Source organism: Lepisosteus oculatus, chromosome 2 (genome assembly GCF_040954835.1).
Source record: "Lepisosteus oculatus isolate fLepOcu1 chromosome 2, fLepOcu1.hap2, whole genome shotgun sequence".
NCBI lineage: Eukaryota > Metazoa > Chordata > Actinopteri > Semionotiformes > Lepisosteidae > Lepisosteus > Lepisosteus oculatus.
In genome coordinates this window covers 75,864,592-75,879,038 of record NC_090697.1, presented here as the reverse complement: position 1 = coordinate 75,879,038, position 14,447 = coordinate 75,864,592, and the positions used below count along the sequence as shown (strand labels likewise).

Below are 14,447 nucleotides of genomic sequence, written 5' to 3'. Positions count from 1 at the left end.
GAGGGGAGTCGTGAATTGCATAATTTATTTTTTTTTTCCCCTGTAATTTAAGAATCGCAACCAGGCTGCGTCGCTAACACCTTGTGCCACTCAGGAGCATGACTGCCCGTGATGACGTGTTGCACCGCGCAGCGCCCCTGCGGTTCCTCGGCTTCTCACCGGAGCGCCGCACCTTTCCAGACCTTTAGAGGCAGTGAAGCTCCCCTTCGTCGAGTCCGAAGTGACCGGGGTCAGGGGTCAGAGGTCACGGGAGCCAGAGTCTATCAAGCAACGCGTGTAAGGCAGGGTACACCCTGGACAGGACAGCAGTCCACCACAGGACACACACACCCTGGGCAGGACAGCAGTCCATCACAGGACACATACACACCCTGGACAGGACACCAGTCCACCACAGGACACACACACACCCTGGACAGGACAGCAGTCCACCACAGGACACACACACACACACACCCTGGACAATACAGCAGTCCATCACAGGACACACACACACACCCTGGGCAGGACAGCAGTCCATCACAGGACACACACACACCCTGGACAGGACACCAGTCCACCACAGGACACACACACCCTGGGCAGGACAGCAGTCCATCACAGGACACATACACACCCTGGACAGGACAGCAGTCCACCACAGGACACACACACACACCCTGGGCAGGACAGCAGTCCACCACAGGACACACACACACCCTGGACAGGACAGCAGTCCACCACAGGACACACACACACACCCTGGACAGGACAGCAGTCCATCACAGGACACACACACACCCTGGACAGGACAGCAGTCCACCACAGGACACACACACACCCTGGACAGGACAGCAGTCCACCACAGGACACACACACACCCTGGACAGGACAGCAGTCCATCACAGGACATGCTCACACCAGGGCCAGGTTTCCCAGAAGCCTTTGGGCTCTGGGAGGAAGCCAGAGCACCTGGATGAAACCCATGTGCGCACAAGGGGAACACGCAAACTCCACACAGACAGCACCCCAGGACAGAGCCCAGAGCTTCACTGACCCAATGCTGACCCCCTGCACTTTGCCTCCTCAGCCATAACTCCTAAATGGAAATCATGTTTCTCCTCACAGGCCGCCAGCTGCAACCCTTGTATCCACTCCGATCGCCCCAGTTCCCTCACAGCCACACGAACACAGCGAGTCTGGACAGATCAGAGCAAAGTCATCAGTTAAACCCAGGAGGTGCATCACTCTGCCCTCTGCTGCACCTGAACCTGGGACTAAACAGGCTGACATCATTTTTTCCTGTGAAAACAAGAATGCATCACTCAGGGTAAAGGTTTTAATAAGGTTTAGATATACTTTCTGGGCCAGATTGAATATTGAAATATTGAAGTGTCAGCAATGATGAGGCAGCGCTGCTGCCCCCTGGTGGGGGGTTGGCTGAAGTGCACAGCTGAGCCAAGACCAACCTCAAACACAGGCACTGAATGGAAAAAAGACTCAAAAAATAAACCAAGCAGGCATTTTAAAAGATTTTATTTAAAGATTTTTTTAATTAAATCACTTTTTTCATTCAATAACAGTAAATAAATACATCCAAAATGAAGAAAAAATCATTTTTGACAGTATTTACAGGCACATTTACACATAGGTAGCAAACTATACAAGATCAGGAGGTTAAGGGTCACTGTACTGAGCACACTGGGACCGGACTGTTGGTCTTACTGGCTCAGGGACTGGACAGGGAGAAGTTACTGTTGTGCTCACTGCTGCCCCCTGTGTTATTTTCAGGTACTGCACAGCCTTATAAATCCAGAATCCCAAACTATAATAATAATTAATTATAATTGCTTACACTTATATAGTGCTTTTCTGGAAGTAAGAGCTGAGAGTTGACCACTAACACCAGCTCCCATCTTTTGCTCCTGTGGTGAGGTGATCAAAGAAGGGTGCAGAGTACCCTCTCCTCAGCAGCTCAGAGCCAGCACACAGACCCACCCAGACAGGCAGCAGAGACTTTAAACTCCTGCTGCTTCAGAGTCCTCCAAAACCAACCTTGGAGAAACGTACTGCATCAAAAAGCAGTCAAGGGTTGTGACGTACTTCACGATGAGATGCCCAGGCAGGGTAGGAAGGTACAGCACAGCATGACAAAGCCATGGCCAAACAAAACCTCCTGGAAGCTGCAGGAAATGTTCTTCGGGATGAACAGAAGACCAGAGGTGCTCTCCTCCCTCCACCAGGGGGCACTGCTGCGCCGAGCCAGAACACCCTTGATCTCCAGATGCGCCGAAGAGGAGAGGTGAGGAGGAAGGGAACAGAAGCAGCTTCATGGGCCTGGACTGCACACCGAGCTCAGAACCAGCACCCTGTCTCAGTGGGCGACCCCTGACCCCGCAGACAGGGGTCATCAGGAGGTCATGGTCCAGCTCCGGGCATGAATGAAGAGGGGAATGTGCATTTAAAAACACCAAGCTCGGTAAGCAGATTAAACAGATTAAAACAAAGAAAATTTTTCCGCATGATTGAACTGTTGGATTCCAGGTAAAAAAAAATTATATGAAAAAGCATAACTGACAATTGCACAAAATATAAATACATTTCAAATAAACAGAACAGCTTCATTTTGCCCTTATCATTCTTTTCCTTCTGTACTGAAGTCCTGCTCTGTAACACTGAGCTGCTGAAAACTGCCGCCCAGCCCTGTAATACTGAACACACTTCAACCTACATTGTAACACTGAGCTACTGAACACGCTGCACAGCCCAGCACTGTAATAGTGAACCACTGAACATACTACAAACCAGGCCTGTAATACAGAGCCTACTGAACACGCTTCACAGCCCAGCACTGCAACACTGAGCTACTGAACACACTGCAGATCAGCCCTGTAATGAAGAGCTACTGAACACTAGGCAACTCGGCAAGCAGACACAGAGCCATCAAACACAGTCCGTCCCTGGAGTCCCAGACCATCTTATTCAGATTCTCCAGAACAGCAAAGCCTGGACACCTCCTCTGATTTGATTCAGTTAGCTGCAATTTATTCCATATATTATTTAAAAACATCAATCTTAATAAACTGGCAGTCACTATGTGGGTCAGCCCTTTTTTTTTTTTGCCAACGTCTGCCAGACGGAGTGAATTCATCATCTAGCACAGAGCCCGCTGCACACACTGAGCAGCGAGCCGCGACCGCACGAGAGCCAGCGCCCTGCCTGAACAAGGCACCCCTGCAGCCCTGCGCCCGCAGCGCCTTCCCTCTGTGCCTGCTCTCTTCCCACTGAGCGTCTTCAAAACCCGCCGGGAATCAGGAAAGGCACGTATGGCTCTGGTAATACCAACAAGCGCTATTTACAGGAGACGGACGGGTCTCTGCGCCCGCGTCTCGTCCGAGAAACCCCTCGGCTTGGCGAAAGGGCTGGAGGTCCCCACGGGGACATGGCATCGGCCCAACGTCAAGCCCAGAAAGAAGACGACAAACGCTCGAAAAGGCGTCATCCTCCTCGCCCCACCCCATCCCCACCCCCCACGTGGACGGCCGTGCTTCAGCCTGTCCCGTCAGTCTGCGAGTCGGTCCGTCTCGTCCGCACGCCTGGCCTCCCCCAGTGGGCCTTGGCGGGGTCAGAGGTCAGTGACCTTGTTCTCCACCAGGGCGGCGACCTGCTGCAGGCGGTAAGCCAGCTGCATCTTCTGACCTGAGGGGTCCTCCTCCAGGGCCAGGATGATCTGGGCACACAGACACGGAGGAAGAGAGAGTTTAAATCAACAAGATCACGAGAGCCCTAGCACTTATCCCCAGCTCCTGCGTGATGACCGGGAGAAGACTCCACCCTCACCACAACACTTCACAGCACTGAAAGAAGTGCAGACAGCATTCACAATCTAACACTGGGGCCTTGGTTCCAATGCTGCTCTGTTGCATTTCCAGTGCCTCTCGGTGCTTGATCACAGGGATCACGGCAGGGGGTCTGCCTGGACAGAGAGGACAGTCCGGCAGGGAGCAGCAGGGGGCGCCAGCTCGGGGAGGGCTCACCTGGTCGTAGTGCTTGTTGATGTACTTGTAGAGCTCGTGCAGCGCCACCAGGCTGTTCACTTCCGAGGCGAAGCTCTGAAACACAGGGGGGGGGCGGGCAGGCGGGTGAGCTGGTGAGCAGGCGCACAGAGGCGGGGGGGTGGGGGGCAGATCACAGAGTGACAGAGACGCAGGTGCCCTCTGGCCTCTCCTGACTCACCCCGGACAGCTCGGTGAGCATGGAGTTCATCTCCTGGTAGCATCCAGACACTGCGCTGTGGATGTCACTGTAATACCTGTGGGCGGGACACACGCAGTCAGGTACCTCCTGCAAGCAGCCCGCCGTACTGTAGACACCGGGTCTGCGTGACACACCGTGTGCGTATCTGTGAATAGTACCACACTGCTGTAGGCCTGCATACTCCACATACTGCATCCCCGGGCTATACCGTGTGTCAGGACAGGTCTGCACATGATACACTGCAGCCCTGGTCCACTCATGCCTAGATGTACTGTGCATCTGTGAGTCTAGTGAGATTAAAGGTGCATACACTGTAATAATATATACAACACAGCTGATCTAGGTTTCTACACTGTGTCTGAGGTCTGTCTGCACTGTGCTCCCAGTGTACAGCGTTCACAGCACACACTGTGCACTAGAGGGGCCCCAGACCCCCGGACCCCCGCCTGCGGCCCCGCGCCCCTCACCTCTCCACCAGCTGTTTGTAGCGGGGGATCTCTCTGGCGTACAGCAGCTTGTTGACCGGGGAGTCCTGTGGAGGACAGAACAGCGGTCAGCTTGACCGGTCGGTTCACAGACACTCCCGCCTCCATGGCGGAGGAGCACCGAGGGCAGGGCGGGCGTGGCTGGGAGCTACTGACCCGTCCCACTTTGTGCTCGGAGGTGGTGCAGGAGTCGATGAAGGTCTGGGCGATGACCGACAGCACCGCGTCCACGCTGTCCGTCACCTGGACGTCAAACACGAACTGGGGGTTCTTCAGGATGTTCACCCAGAAACGCAGCGGCAGGCTGGGGGAGGGAGCAGAGACAGGGTGTACACACACACACACGGCGACACAGACCCCGTGAGCCCACACGCGCCGTGACCCTGGCGGACAGCTATCCCATCACCACTCTGCGGTCCCTGCGCGGGGGGCTCACCTGTTTGTCTTCCAGATGTGCACGGTCTCGGCGTCGGCGATGCCGTGCCTCTCCGCCAGCTCGTCCAGGAAGTCGAAGAAGAAGCGCACGGCGATCGGCACTGGGCGCTTGGTGCTCAGGATGGACAGGAAGACGTCGTCCACGAACTTCTGCAGCGTGCCCTGAGGGAGGGAGAGGGGGACAGGGAGAGGCGTTCACACCCAGGCCGTGTCCCCCAGACCACACTGCCGGTCTTGCGCCCTACAAGCGCGCGATCTCGCTCAAGGTGCCCCGTTTCTAAATCTGTTTCAGCAGGGGGCTCAGGAGCGCCCTTCTCTGAAAGCCGTGTCGGAGCAAACCCCGCAGAAGAGAGCCCCTCAGTTCTTTGCGGAATGGTGACGTTCCAGGTTCTAGCCTGTCGAGGGGAAGGTGTTCTGGAGAATAAAACATCCACATGTGAGAAAACTGTAACTTTACAGTTTTAAAACTCACAATATTTTATGTAAAAGATTTCATTCATCCGGTGTGTATTCTAGGTATGAAGCTTTAATTGCGTCACCCCGTTTCGACTGATGAATATTTGCTCACCTGCGGTGTGCTCTGTACACGGAATATTTAAAGGCACACGTATTTAATAGTACAAAGCTTTGAGGTATTGCCAAACTCATCTTAATTAGTTTGCTTTGAATGAACATGACTGTTCCTCGTACTGTCGTTTTTGTACTGGGACAGACGACATGAAATGTCTTTTGGTACTACAAGGCTCTGAATTCACAGAGAGTGGTTTTAGTTGACTCCGCCTGAGCAGCGCGACATGAACGGACACGACGCGTCACTGCTTTTGTGCGGGGAGAGCCGGGATGAGAACGAAACCGCTGGAAAAGCAGCGCCACCAGCAGACGGCACTCTGACCCCGAGCCGTGGAACCAGCGCGTGACCTCAGACGGGGGGTCCCGTTCCCCTGTTAAGACCGATGCTCCTCGAATCCTCCCTCGCGGGGTCTGGGCCCTCAGGGGCCGGCCGTACCTTCATGGACAGCAGGCGGGTGAGGAAGATCTCGGGGATGGCCTTGGCCCTCTCCCTCTCCCTCACGCTGCTCTTCCTGTGCTTGGGGATCTCCGGCTCCTCGCTGGACTTCACCAGGTGCCACAGCCGCAGCCCCCCCTCCTCCTCCGCCTCCAGCATGGGGGTCTCTGTGGGGGCGAGGGGGGACACGCTGGAGTGAACCACTGGGTGTCGGGAGCAGGGGGAGTGGGGGGCCACCCTGCACAGCACTCCCCCAGAATGCCCCGTGTCTCCCCCCATCTTCACACCACATTTGGCCTGGCCTGGTGTGGAATGGCACGGCTTCCCATGTGGGGCTTCACTCTTTATCACACCTCCACTGTACCCATCTTCGCACCACACCCCTGCCTCCTCCTCCTCCTGCAGCGTCAGGTAAGGGACACCGCTGGCGCCCCAAGATCACATCCCTGCTCCTCGGGAGCAGTAGTCTGGAACCCCACCACCTCACACGGCCTCTAGTGCAACACACACACTAGTCTAGAAAATTCCCACACACACTACCTGTCCAGAAACACACACGCACGACACAGCCGCTAGTGCAGAACCCTCCTGTACACGACACACGACACACGACACACGACACACGACACACGACACACGACACACGACACACGACACACGACACACGACACACGACACACGACACACGACACACGACACACGACACACGACACACGACACACGACACACGACACACGACACACGACACACGACACCGCCATTAGTCCGCAGTGACAGCTATTTCTACACGGGACATTGCAGTTCTGGGCTGGAGGAGGAGGAGGAGGAAGAAAGACGTACTCTCGCCCGTCTGGAACACCTGGCTGACCCCCTGCTGGACTGAGCTCCGGGCGCGAGGGACCAGAGCCACCGTCGCCCCGTCCGGCACCTGGAACACAGACAGGACAGAAGAACGGATCTTTTCAATAAAAATCCCTGGACCTAGCTAATTACAGTTCACGTGCAGGCTATACTATTTTATTACAAGCTGCACTACAGCGGTATAATGATGCCGGTACACTTCAGAGCAGTGTTTTAGTTCTTCTATGTTTTCAGGAAGTGCAGTTTCAGGTGATGTGCCCTGTCGTGCGCTGGGCAGCCTCTTTTCAATGACTGTGCCAGGCAGCCGTTCACTATATTCAATACTGCAGGACTAGTGTTGACAGCGCCTTACTTTGTAGTGCTGCAGAGTGTTGAGTCTCTTCCAGCGGCCCTGGACCACAGCGGTGACGTCATCATCGGACAAAGTCAGGTGACCCGCCTGCCCCGCCCGCCACTCTGTCAAAACAGACACTGTGATCCACCCCTTCTCCTCTTCCCTCTCCCCCCCCACTCCCTCCCTCTCCTCCTCCTCGCCCCTGCCCTCTCGTACCCAGGTCCAGGGAGTCGGCGTGGGGTCTCTGCGAGAAGGGCATCCCCTTGTACACCTGGTCCAGGATCTTGTCCTTCACCTGAGTGATCGTGTCGATGTCCAGGACCCGGACCGGCGTGGGGTGGACCTCTGAGCCCGTCTTCACCAGCACTGTCAGAGTCTGAAACAGAGGGGACAGCAGAGGCACACAGATAGCAGAGAGAAGCAAAGCCAAAATCGTACTTTTCCCCAAGGTCCTGTAGCACGACAACACCAGGAATGGGCAGAGTAAGGTTCTGCTACAAGGTGGTTCTATAGTTGCAAGGTGTGGAGAGCCTGAGATGCACACTGCACTGAGTCTTAGTGCAAGCTGCCTGATTGGGACTGTCCACCAACTAGGGAATTGTGGGGGATGTAGTCTCAACAAGGCATTATGGGAAGCGTAGTTCAGACTTACCATGGCGTTGTAGTCAATATCCTCTCTCAGGAGGTGGCTGTCGTTGAGAGTGCGCTTGGCCTTCCCGGTCACTGCGTCCACAGGCCCCTTGTCCACCTGGTACTTGATGGCCCTGTAGAGCATGTAGAGGGGCTCCCCAGCCACTTCCTGAGATGCACAAACATGGTCAGAGCACACAGAACAGACACAGTCACTGACACAGACGGGACTGCAGACTCGCACAGTGCAAGAGACCATCAGAGACCACCGCACTCAGCGCACAGTCCACGGGCTTAGAAGGAACACAAAGAGGCAGGAAGACGCACCTTAAGGAAGGAGTACAGACAGATGGACATCCAATTGGTCAGCATCTTCTCCACCACCGTCTCCGTCCTGAGGGATTCATGAGAAACCGTGAGGCACGGGAATTACAAAGACTCGCGTTGTTGAGCACAGAACGCCACCATGGCATCAGAAATCCTATTATACTGTATGGTGTGAACTGTACAGTACAGTGCGCAAAAGTGGGGTTCTTTATACTATAGTGTACATTGGTGTCTGGTGGGGCTCCTACAGTGTCCAGAGGGGTATCCAGTGGGACTCCTACAGTGTCCAGGGGGGTGTCCAGTGGGACTCCTACAGTGTCCAGGGGGGTGTCCAGTGGGACTCCTACAGTGTCCAGGGGGGTGTCCAGTGGGACTCCTACAGTGTCCAGGGGGGTGTCCAGTGGGGCTCCTACAGTGTCCAGGGGTGTCCAGTGGAGCTCCTACAGTGTCCAGGGGTGTGTCCAGTGGAGCTCCTACAGTGTCCAGGGGTGTGTCCAGTGGAGCTCCTACAGTGTCCAGGGGTGTGTCCAGTGGAGCTCCTACAGTGTCCAGGGGTGTGTCCGGTGGGGCTCCTACAGTGTCCAGGGGGGTCCAGTGGGGCTCCTACAGTGTCCAGGGGTGTCCAGTGGAGCTCCTACAGTGTCCAGGGGTGTGTCCAGTGGGGCTCCTACAGTGTCCAGGGGTGTCCAGTGGAGCTCCTACAGTGTCCAGGGGTGTCCAGTGGAGCTCCTACAGTGTCCAGGGGTGTGTCCAGTGGGGCTCCTACAGTGTCCAGGGGGGTCCAGTGGGGCTCCTACAGTGTCCAGGGGGGTCCAGTGGGGCTCCTACAGTGTCCAGGGGTGTCCAGTGGGGCTCCTACAGTGTCCAGGGGTGTGTCCAGTGGGGCTCCTACAGTGTCCAGGGGTGTCCAGTGGGGCTCCTACAGTGTACAGGGGTGTCCAGCGGGGCTCCTACAGTGTACAGGAGGGTCCAGCGGGGCTCCTACAGTGTACAGGGGGTTCCAGTGGGGCTCCTACAGTGTACAGGGGTGTGTCCAGTGGGGCTCCTACAGTGGCGTTGCTGTGTATCACTCCCTCACCTGCGCAGCATGAGTTTGGGGTTCTTGGCCACGTACTGCTCGGCCAGGTCTCCCAGCAGCCCCTTCATCACGTCGGTGTAGTACTCCAGCTTGTCATGGAGGGCCAGAGTCAGGAGCGAGGCCACATAGCCCCTGTCCCGCTGAGAGAAGCCCTGCTGGGACTCCAGCGTGTGGATGAACTGGAGAGACGGGGAGTCCAGGGAGAGAGCGAGGGGGGGGGGGGCGTGAGGACCCCAGGAAGAGAGAGAGAGGAAGGATTATCAAGACCTGCACACAGCAACAGACAGCGCTACAACACAGCAAGAACACACTGCCGTCAAGTTAAACAATAACCTGTGGGGGAGATTTCATCGGAGATGAGAATGGAACAGACATTATGTGCCGTGTGGGAAGAAACTAGCTTTTCACATAACACAGCTCTCCAACTTTGAGTGTCTTAGGGTGTGCAAAACAATGCCTAATTAGTCACAGTATTTTTCATCCGCCTGCATTACTGATATAATCTACCATCTAACATACAATGAAATTAACATACATCTTGCATCAAACTAATGGAAAAACTGAATAGTAGCTATACAGAATGTAGTAATAGCAAAGTAATTACCACAGTAATAACATGGTAGTTACCACTGTAATAACAGTGATACCTCACCTTGATTAAGAAGGCCCGGTTATTGAGCAGGTTGTTCAGCTGGCTCAGGCCCTGCTCCACGGTGGCTCTGCGGGCCTCTGGCAGCTCCAGGCTGCGGGCCAGAGGCGCCCCCTGCTGGCCGGGGAAGAAGACGCGCTCGGCGTAGGAGCGGTAATCCAGGAAGGGGATCCCCGGGCCCCCCAGGTCACTGCTGAGGTCCATCATCTCGGTCATGAGATCTGAGAGGGGGAGCCAGGGGGGAGGAGAAAGGAGGATCAGAGCAGGAGAAGAGAGAGCACAGTGTACCTCACTACAGAGTGAGTCCGGGTCTGCTGCAGGCAACTGGCCATGGGCTACAGGCTCAGTGACCAGCACGACGCCACAACAGTGGAAAAGATTCCGTGGTTGTGGTTAACGCTCCATACCTGTAAATTCCTTCCTGCACTGGTCTCCCACATTGATCTCCAGGGTCTCCAGCTGGACTAAGACCTTCTTATAGTCCCTCATAGCCTGCTTGCTCTTCCTCCTGGAGGGAGAGGAGAGAGGGGTGAGGCAGGGACAGCAGGGAGAAGCAGAGAAAGAGCGAGTGAGGGACAGTGTCAAGAAGTCCCACATCATTCCTGTCTAAACACACTTCCCCTGTGATCTGGAGTCTGATTCGCTGTTGATCCTGGAGCAGAGCACCGGGCTGAGTGTCCACACCTCTCAGGGCTTTCAGTATGGGTTTAAACCGTCTGGATAAAGCACCATCATCTCTAGGGTGTGTGTGTGTGTGTGTGTGTGTGTGTGTGTGTGTGTGTGTGTGTGTGTGTTAGCATGTGGGACTACATACAACATGCACACAGCTCAGTACCCACCTGTACATGAGGATGATGACCAGCACCACGAGCACCACCACTGCCGCCCCCCCCGCCAGCCCCACCTGCGCGGCCAGAGGGAACGGAGAGGCAGAGTCGCTGTCATACTGCACCAAGCCCAGAGGGAACTGCAGTCTGCCCATCACAACCTGAGAGAGACACAGAGAGAGAGAGACAGGATCAGACTGCAGTCTGTGTGCCCATCACACCCTGAGAGAGACACAGAGAGAGAGAGACAGGATCAGACTGCAGTCTGTGTGCCCATCACACCCTGAGAGAGACACAGAGAGAGAGAGACAGGATCAGACTGCAGTCTGTGTGCCCATCACACCCTGAGAGAGACACAGAGAGAGAGAGACAGGGTCAGACTGCAGTCTGTCTGCCCATCACACCCTGAGAGAGACTAACAATCAGCAAATGCAGGCTTGTCAGTGCTCTTTGGGCTGGTGTCACAGCGCAGACAGACAGATGTGCAGAGTGACTCACGGTCAGCGCAGGCAGGGGGCTGGTGTCCTCTGGGCTGGGCTGGCTCTCGGGCGGCTCGCAGTACAGGTGAGTGCTGTCCAGCGTCTTGATCTCGCACTCCTCCTGGCCCACCCGTGCAATCACCTCCTCCCGGGTCATCGCAAGGGTCAGCCCTCTGCCCTGCAAGCCATTGTCAAGGGTCAGCGGTGGGTCACTCAACACGCCAGGGCCAGGTACAGGCTCCACGTAGGTATACGAGCGTGCATGCTTGTGTAGGGCGGTCTATGTGTGGCCCGACAGATTGACTTCCTGTCTCAGCAGTCTGACTTCCTGTCTGTGCTCGACTCACTCACTGCCTGTCCAGCTCTTACTGGCTGGACTCACAGTGTCCAGCTGCCCGCTGGTCAGTCTCACCTCGACGGCGAGGACCCCGCCGGGTTTGAAACGGAAGGGCTGATCGGGGTTGTCGCCGTTGAGGGGTCTCAGCTCCGGATCGGGGTGGTAGGTGAAGGGGCGCTCCCCAACTTCCTCAAACTCCACACGCACGTTGTCCATCTGGAACCACACCCCCACGACCTTCAACTCCGCGGGGACCGGGGGCGTGGGGCAGCCCATGTCTTCAGGGGAGTGGACCAGGCACAGCTCCTGAGACACAGAGAGGCGGGGGAGCAGAGCAACACAGGTCAGAATTCAGGCGGATTGAGCTGAGCCTCTAAAACACAAACCAGCTTCAGTATCTGATCTAAAACACAGAGGAGCCGGAGTCCCACAGGGATCATTATACCATCACACAGTGACAATTCATTCTCAGAGGGCTTCATCAAAGGCCACCGTCTTCGCAGCAGAGATACAAAAGACTGGCAAATAAAGCACGTTCAGCTCCTCTCTCAAAGGGAAGCTTTGCAAAAGATTGGCCTCTTACATTAACTTTATTGTCCACTAAGAGTGGACATTTGTCTTAGGTTAACTCCATTACACATAACACAATTAATTAAAATACACGACATAAGATTAATCAGCAAACATGAAAGAAGAACAACACATCAGACACGAAAAAGCAAACATTCACAGATAAAGTCAAACTGATCATAATGCAACTACCTGGAACAAATAAAACATCATTAACAGCTTGTGTTCGGTACTTGTATGGAGTGTGGGATAAAGGACCTTTTATACACAACTCTAACAGCTCCTGGGACCCTGTTAGAAGCAGAGCACACTGTAAATTCAGGGGTTGGGAGGCATCTTTAATTATATGTTTTGCTACCCTTTTCTCCCCAGCTCTTCCCCAGTGCGCAACACAAGCTCCACATGCAAGAACAACTCCTCTCGTCTCCAGTGCAGCACGTTTTGGGAAGCCTTCGCACCTGCCTGTCTGAACCGCTGGGTTCCACAACTATGCAACGCGAGGAGATTATGCGAGCTCTGCTTTAGGCTAACATTATAAAACTCAATTTTTTCTACTGTGTAGCTGGGTAAAAGGAACAGTGCAGCTCCACACTATGCAGTGTCTGAAGACTGCCCCACTGGGAAGTGCTCCTTGAATTTTGGTGTTGAGCCAGGAAAAGGATTTGGGGCCTTGGCCTGCTTTACCTGTTGAACACTGCTACTGTTTGAGATGCCTCCTTCAGTCCTGGCAGCTGATTGGCTGAACCGCTTCTGCCGTCCCTGCCCACTTTCCGCTGGCTCCGCCTGCACCATGATGATTGGCCGCTGCACCACATCTAGGTTCCGCCCCTTGGCCTTAATGACACGCCCACCCCTGGGGACACACCAAACCACCAGCACTTTAAAAAAAACACATTTTTATTTTTATTTTTGAACTCCTGCAGAAACTCAGAAATAACCAGTTAATATATCTGTCTCTTCGTGCCACATTTGTGAACTGCTGACAATAAATCAGGCTCTTAATTCTTAAATCTGAAAATTAAGCAATATTTGTCCCTTATAAATCTCTGAAAGACTACTTCAAAATGGACTAAAGCAAAAATGCCATCCTTCTGTCATTGTAGGCATGGCCTTATAATTCCTTAACAAACCATTCTTACCATTATCTGGTTATTGAACCCAGTGGCTAAAGGGTGATGGGCACGTTTTAACATTCATTGACAGCCAGTTAAGAAGGTGTTAACGAAGGGAGTCCATGCGCTGGTTCGAAATAGGTTAATGAGCGGTCAGCTTGCAGTCTGCTTACCCATAGAAACTCTCCGCAGGGGCAGCGTAGGTAATGACTGGGTCCTCTGTGTACTGGAACGCCAAATCCCCCAGAATCCTCTCTGCCCGGCCGAAAAGCACTTTGACCTCCACGTCCGCCGTCTCATTGGTCAGGCTGGTGCGGCACACCAGCTGGGTGTCCGTGACCTCTCCCTCCCTGACACCCCAAGAACAGGAGAACAGGGGCAACATCAACATGGTCAGCTTTCAGAAGACCAGCAGAAAACCACAAGAGAGGATTTTGTGGGAGGATAACTGGGAACTCTACCGCCATTTCTGCAAATGTTTGATGTTTTTTTTATCCCCCCAAAAAAACCAACAGAACAGGTCATCAGCACCACGCTGTTTTCGCTGAGCGACCAGACACGTCTACTTGAAGGGCTGCTGTCAGACTCCAGACAGCCTCTCTGGGGGAGAAACTGATCTCACCTGCTGTGGCCCAGGTGAGACACAAAAAACAAAAACTGATCTTTACCGCAGAGCACCAGGGCAATGAACATACAGCTGCAGCACAGCACCCAGGAGAATCAGGGCCGGGCCCTGTACCCCTCTCACCACTCGCACCGCTGGGCGACAGAATGAACTGCCCACAGGTGGTCTGCTCAGGCTCGGCCCACATCGCATGAGCTCTCACCCCGTCCTGCAGGAGGCGCTGTCCTGCTGGGAATGTGACTGAGAGACAGGGGCCCAGGGGTGCCGGGCAGGAAGGGGGAGAGGGCAGAAGGGCACCTACATGAGACAGGGGGCGTGTCCCGTGTAGGCGGCGAGGTCGCTCCTCTGTCCCGTGCGCAGTTTGGACCCCAGCACTGTCAGTAAGGTCCCACCAGCCATCGGACCCCTGGCCGGAGTGATGCCGCTCAGCCGGGGATCCTGCCGAGACGAGCAGAC

At 54.8% G+C, this 14,447-nt stretch overlaps 1 protein-coding gene across 1 annotated transcript in view; it reads right to left on the bottom strand.

Moving 5' to 3' along the window:
- Positions 1–1,498: 1,498 nt before the first annotated feature.
- Positions 1,499–14,447, bottom strand: part of plxnb3 (plexin B3) — a 34,525-nt gene continuing 21,576 nt past the window's right edge. The window contains exons 17-37 of the mRNA XM_069184055.1: positions 14,293–14,429; positions 13,540–13,716; positions 12,939–13,107; positions 11,760–11,990; positions 11,367–11,525; positions 10,881–11,029; positions 10,449–10,549; positions 10,045–10,262; positions 9,393–9,571; positions 8,315–8,381; positions 8,010–8,156; positions 7,574–7,733; positions 7,376–7,479; positions 7,003–7,090; positions 6,163–6,329; positions 5,158–5,318; positions 4,878–5,025; positions 4,704–4,768; positions 4,216–4,291; positions 4,017–4,091; positions 1,499–3,709 (exon numbers count right to left, since the gene is read on the bottom strand). Coding sequence (XP_069040156.1) covers positions 3,605–3,709; positions 4,017–4,091; positions 4,216–4,291; positions 4,704–4,768; positions 4,878–5,025; positions 5,158–5,318; positions 6,163–6,329; positions 7,003–7,090; positions 7,376–7,479; positions 7,574–7,733; positions 8,010–8,156; positions 8,315–8,381; positions 9,393–9,571; positions 10,045–10,262; positions 10,449–10,549; positions 10,881–11,029; positions 11,367–11,525; positions 11,760–11,990; positions 12,939–13,107; positions 13,540–13,716; positions 14,293–14,429 — 2,883 coding nt within the window. The 3' untranslated portion in view covers positions 1,499–3,604. The remainder of the gene's footprint in view (positions 3,710–4,016; positions 4,092–4,215; positions 4,292–4,703; positions 4,769–4,877; positions 5,026–5,157; positions 5,319–6,162; positions 6,330–7,002; positions 7,091–7,375; positions 7,480–7,573; positions 7,734–8,009; positions 8,157–8,314; positions 8,382–9,392; positions 9,572–10,044; positions 10,263–10,448; positions 10,550–10,880; positions 11,030–11,366; positions 11,526–11,759; positions 11,991–12,938; positions 13,108–13,539; positions 13,717–14,292; positions 14,430–14,447) is intronic.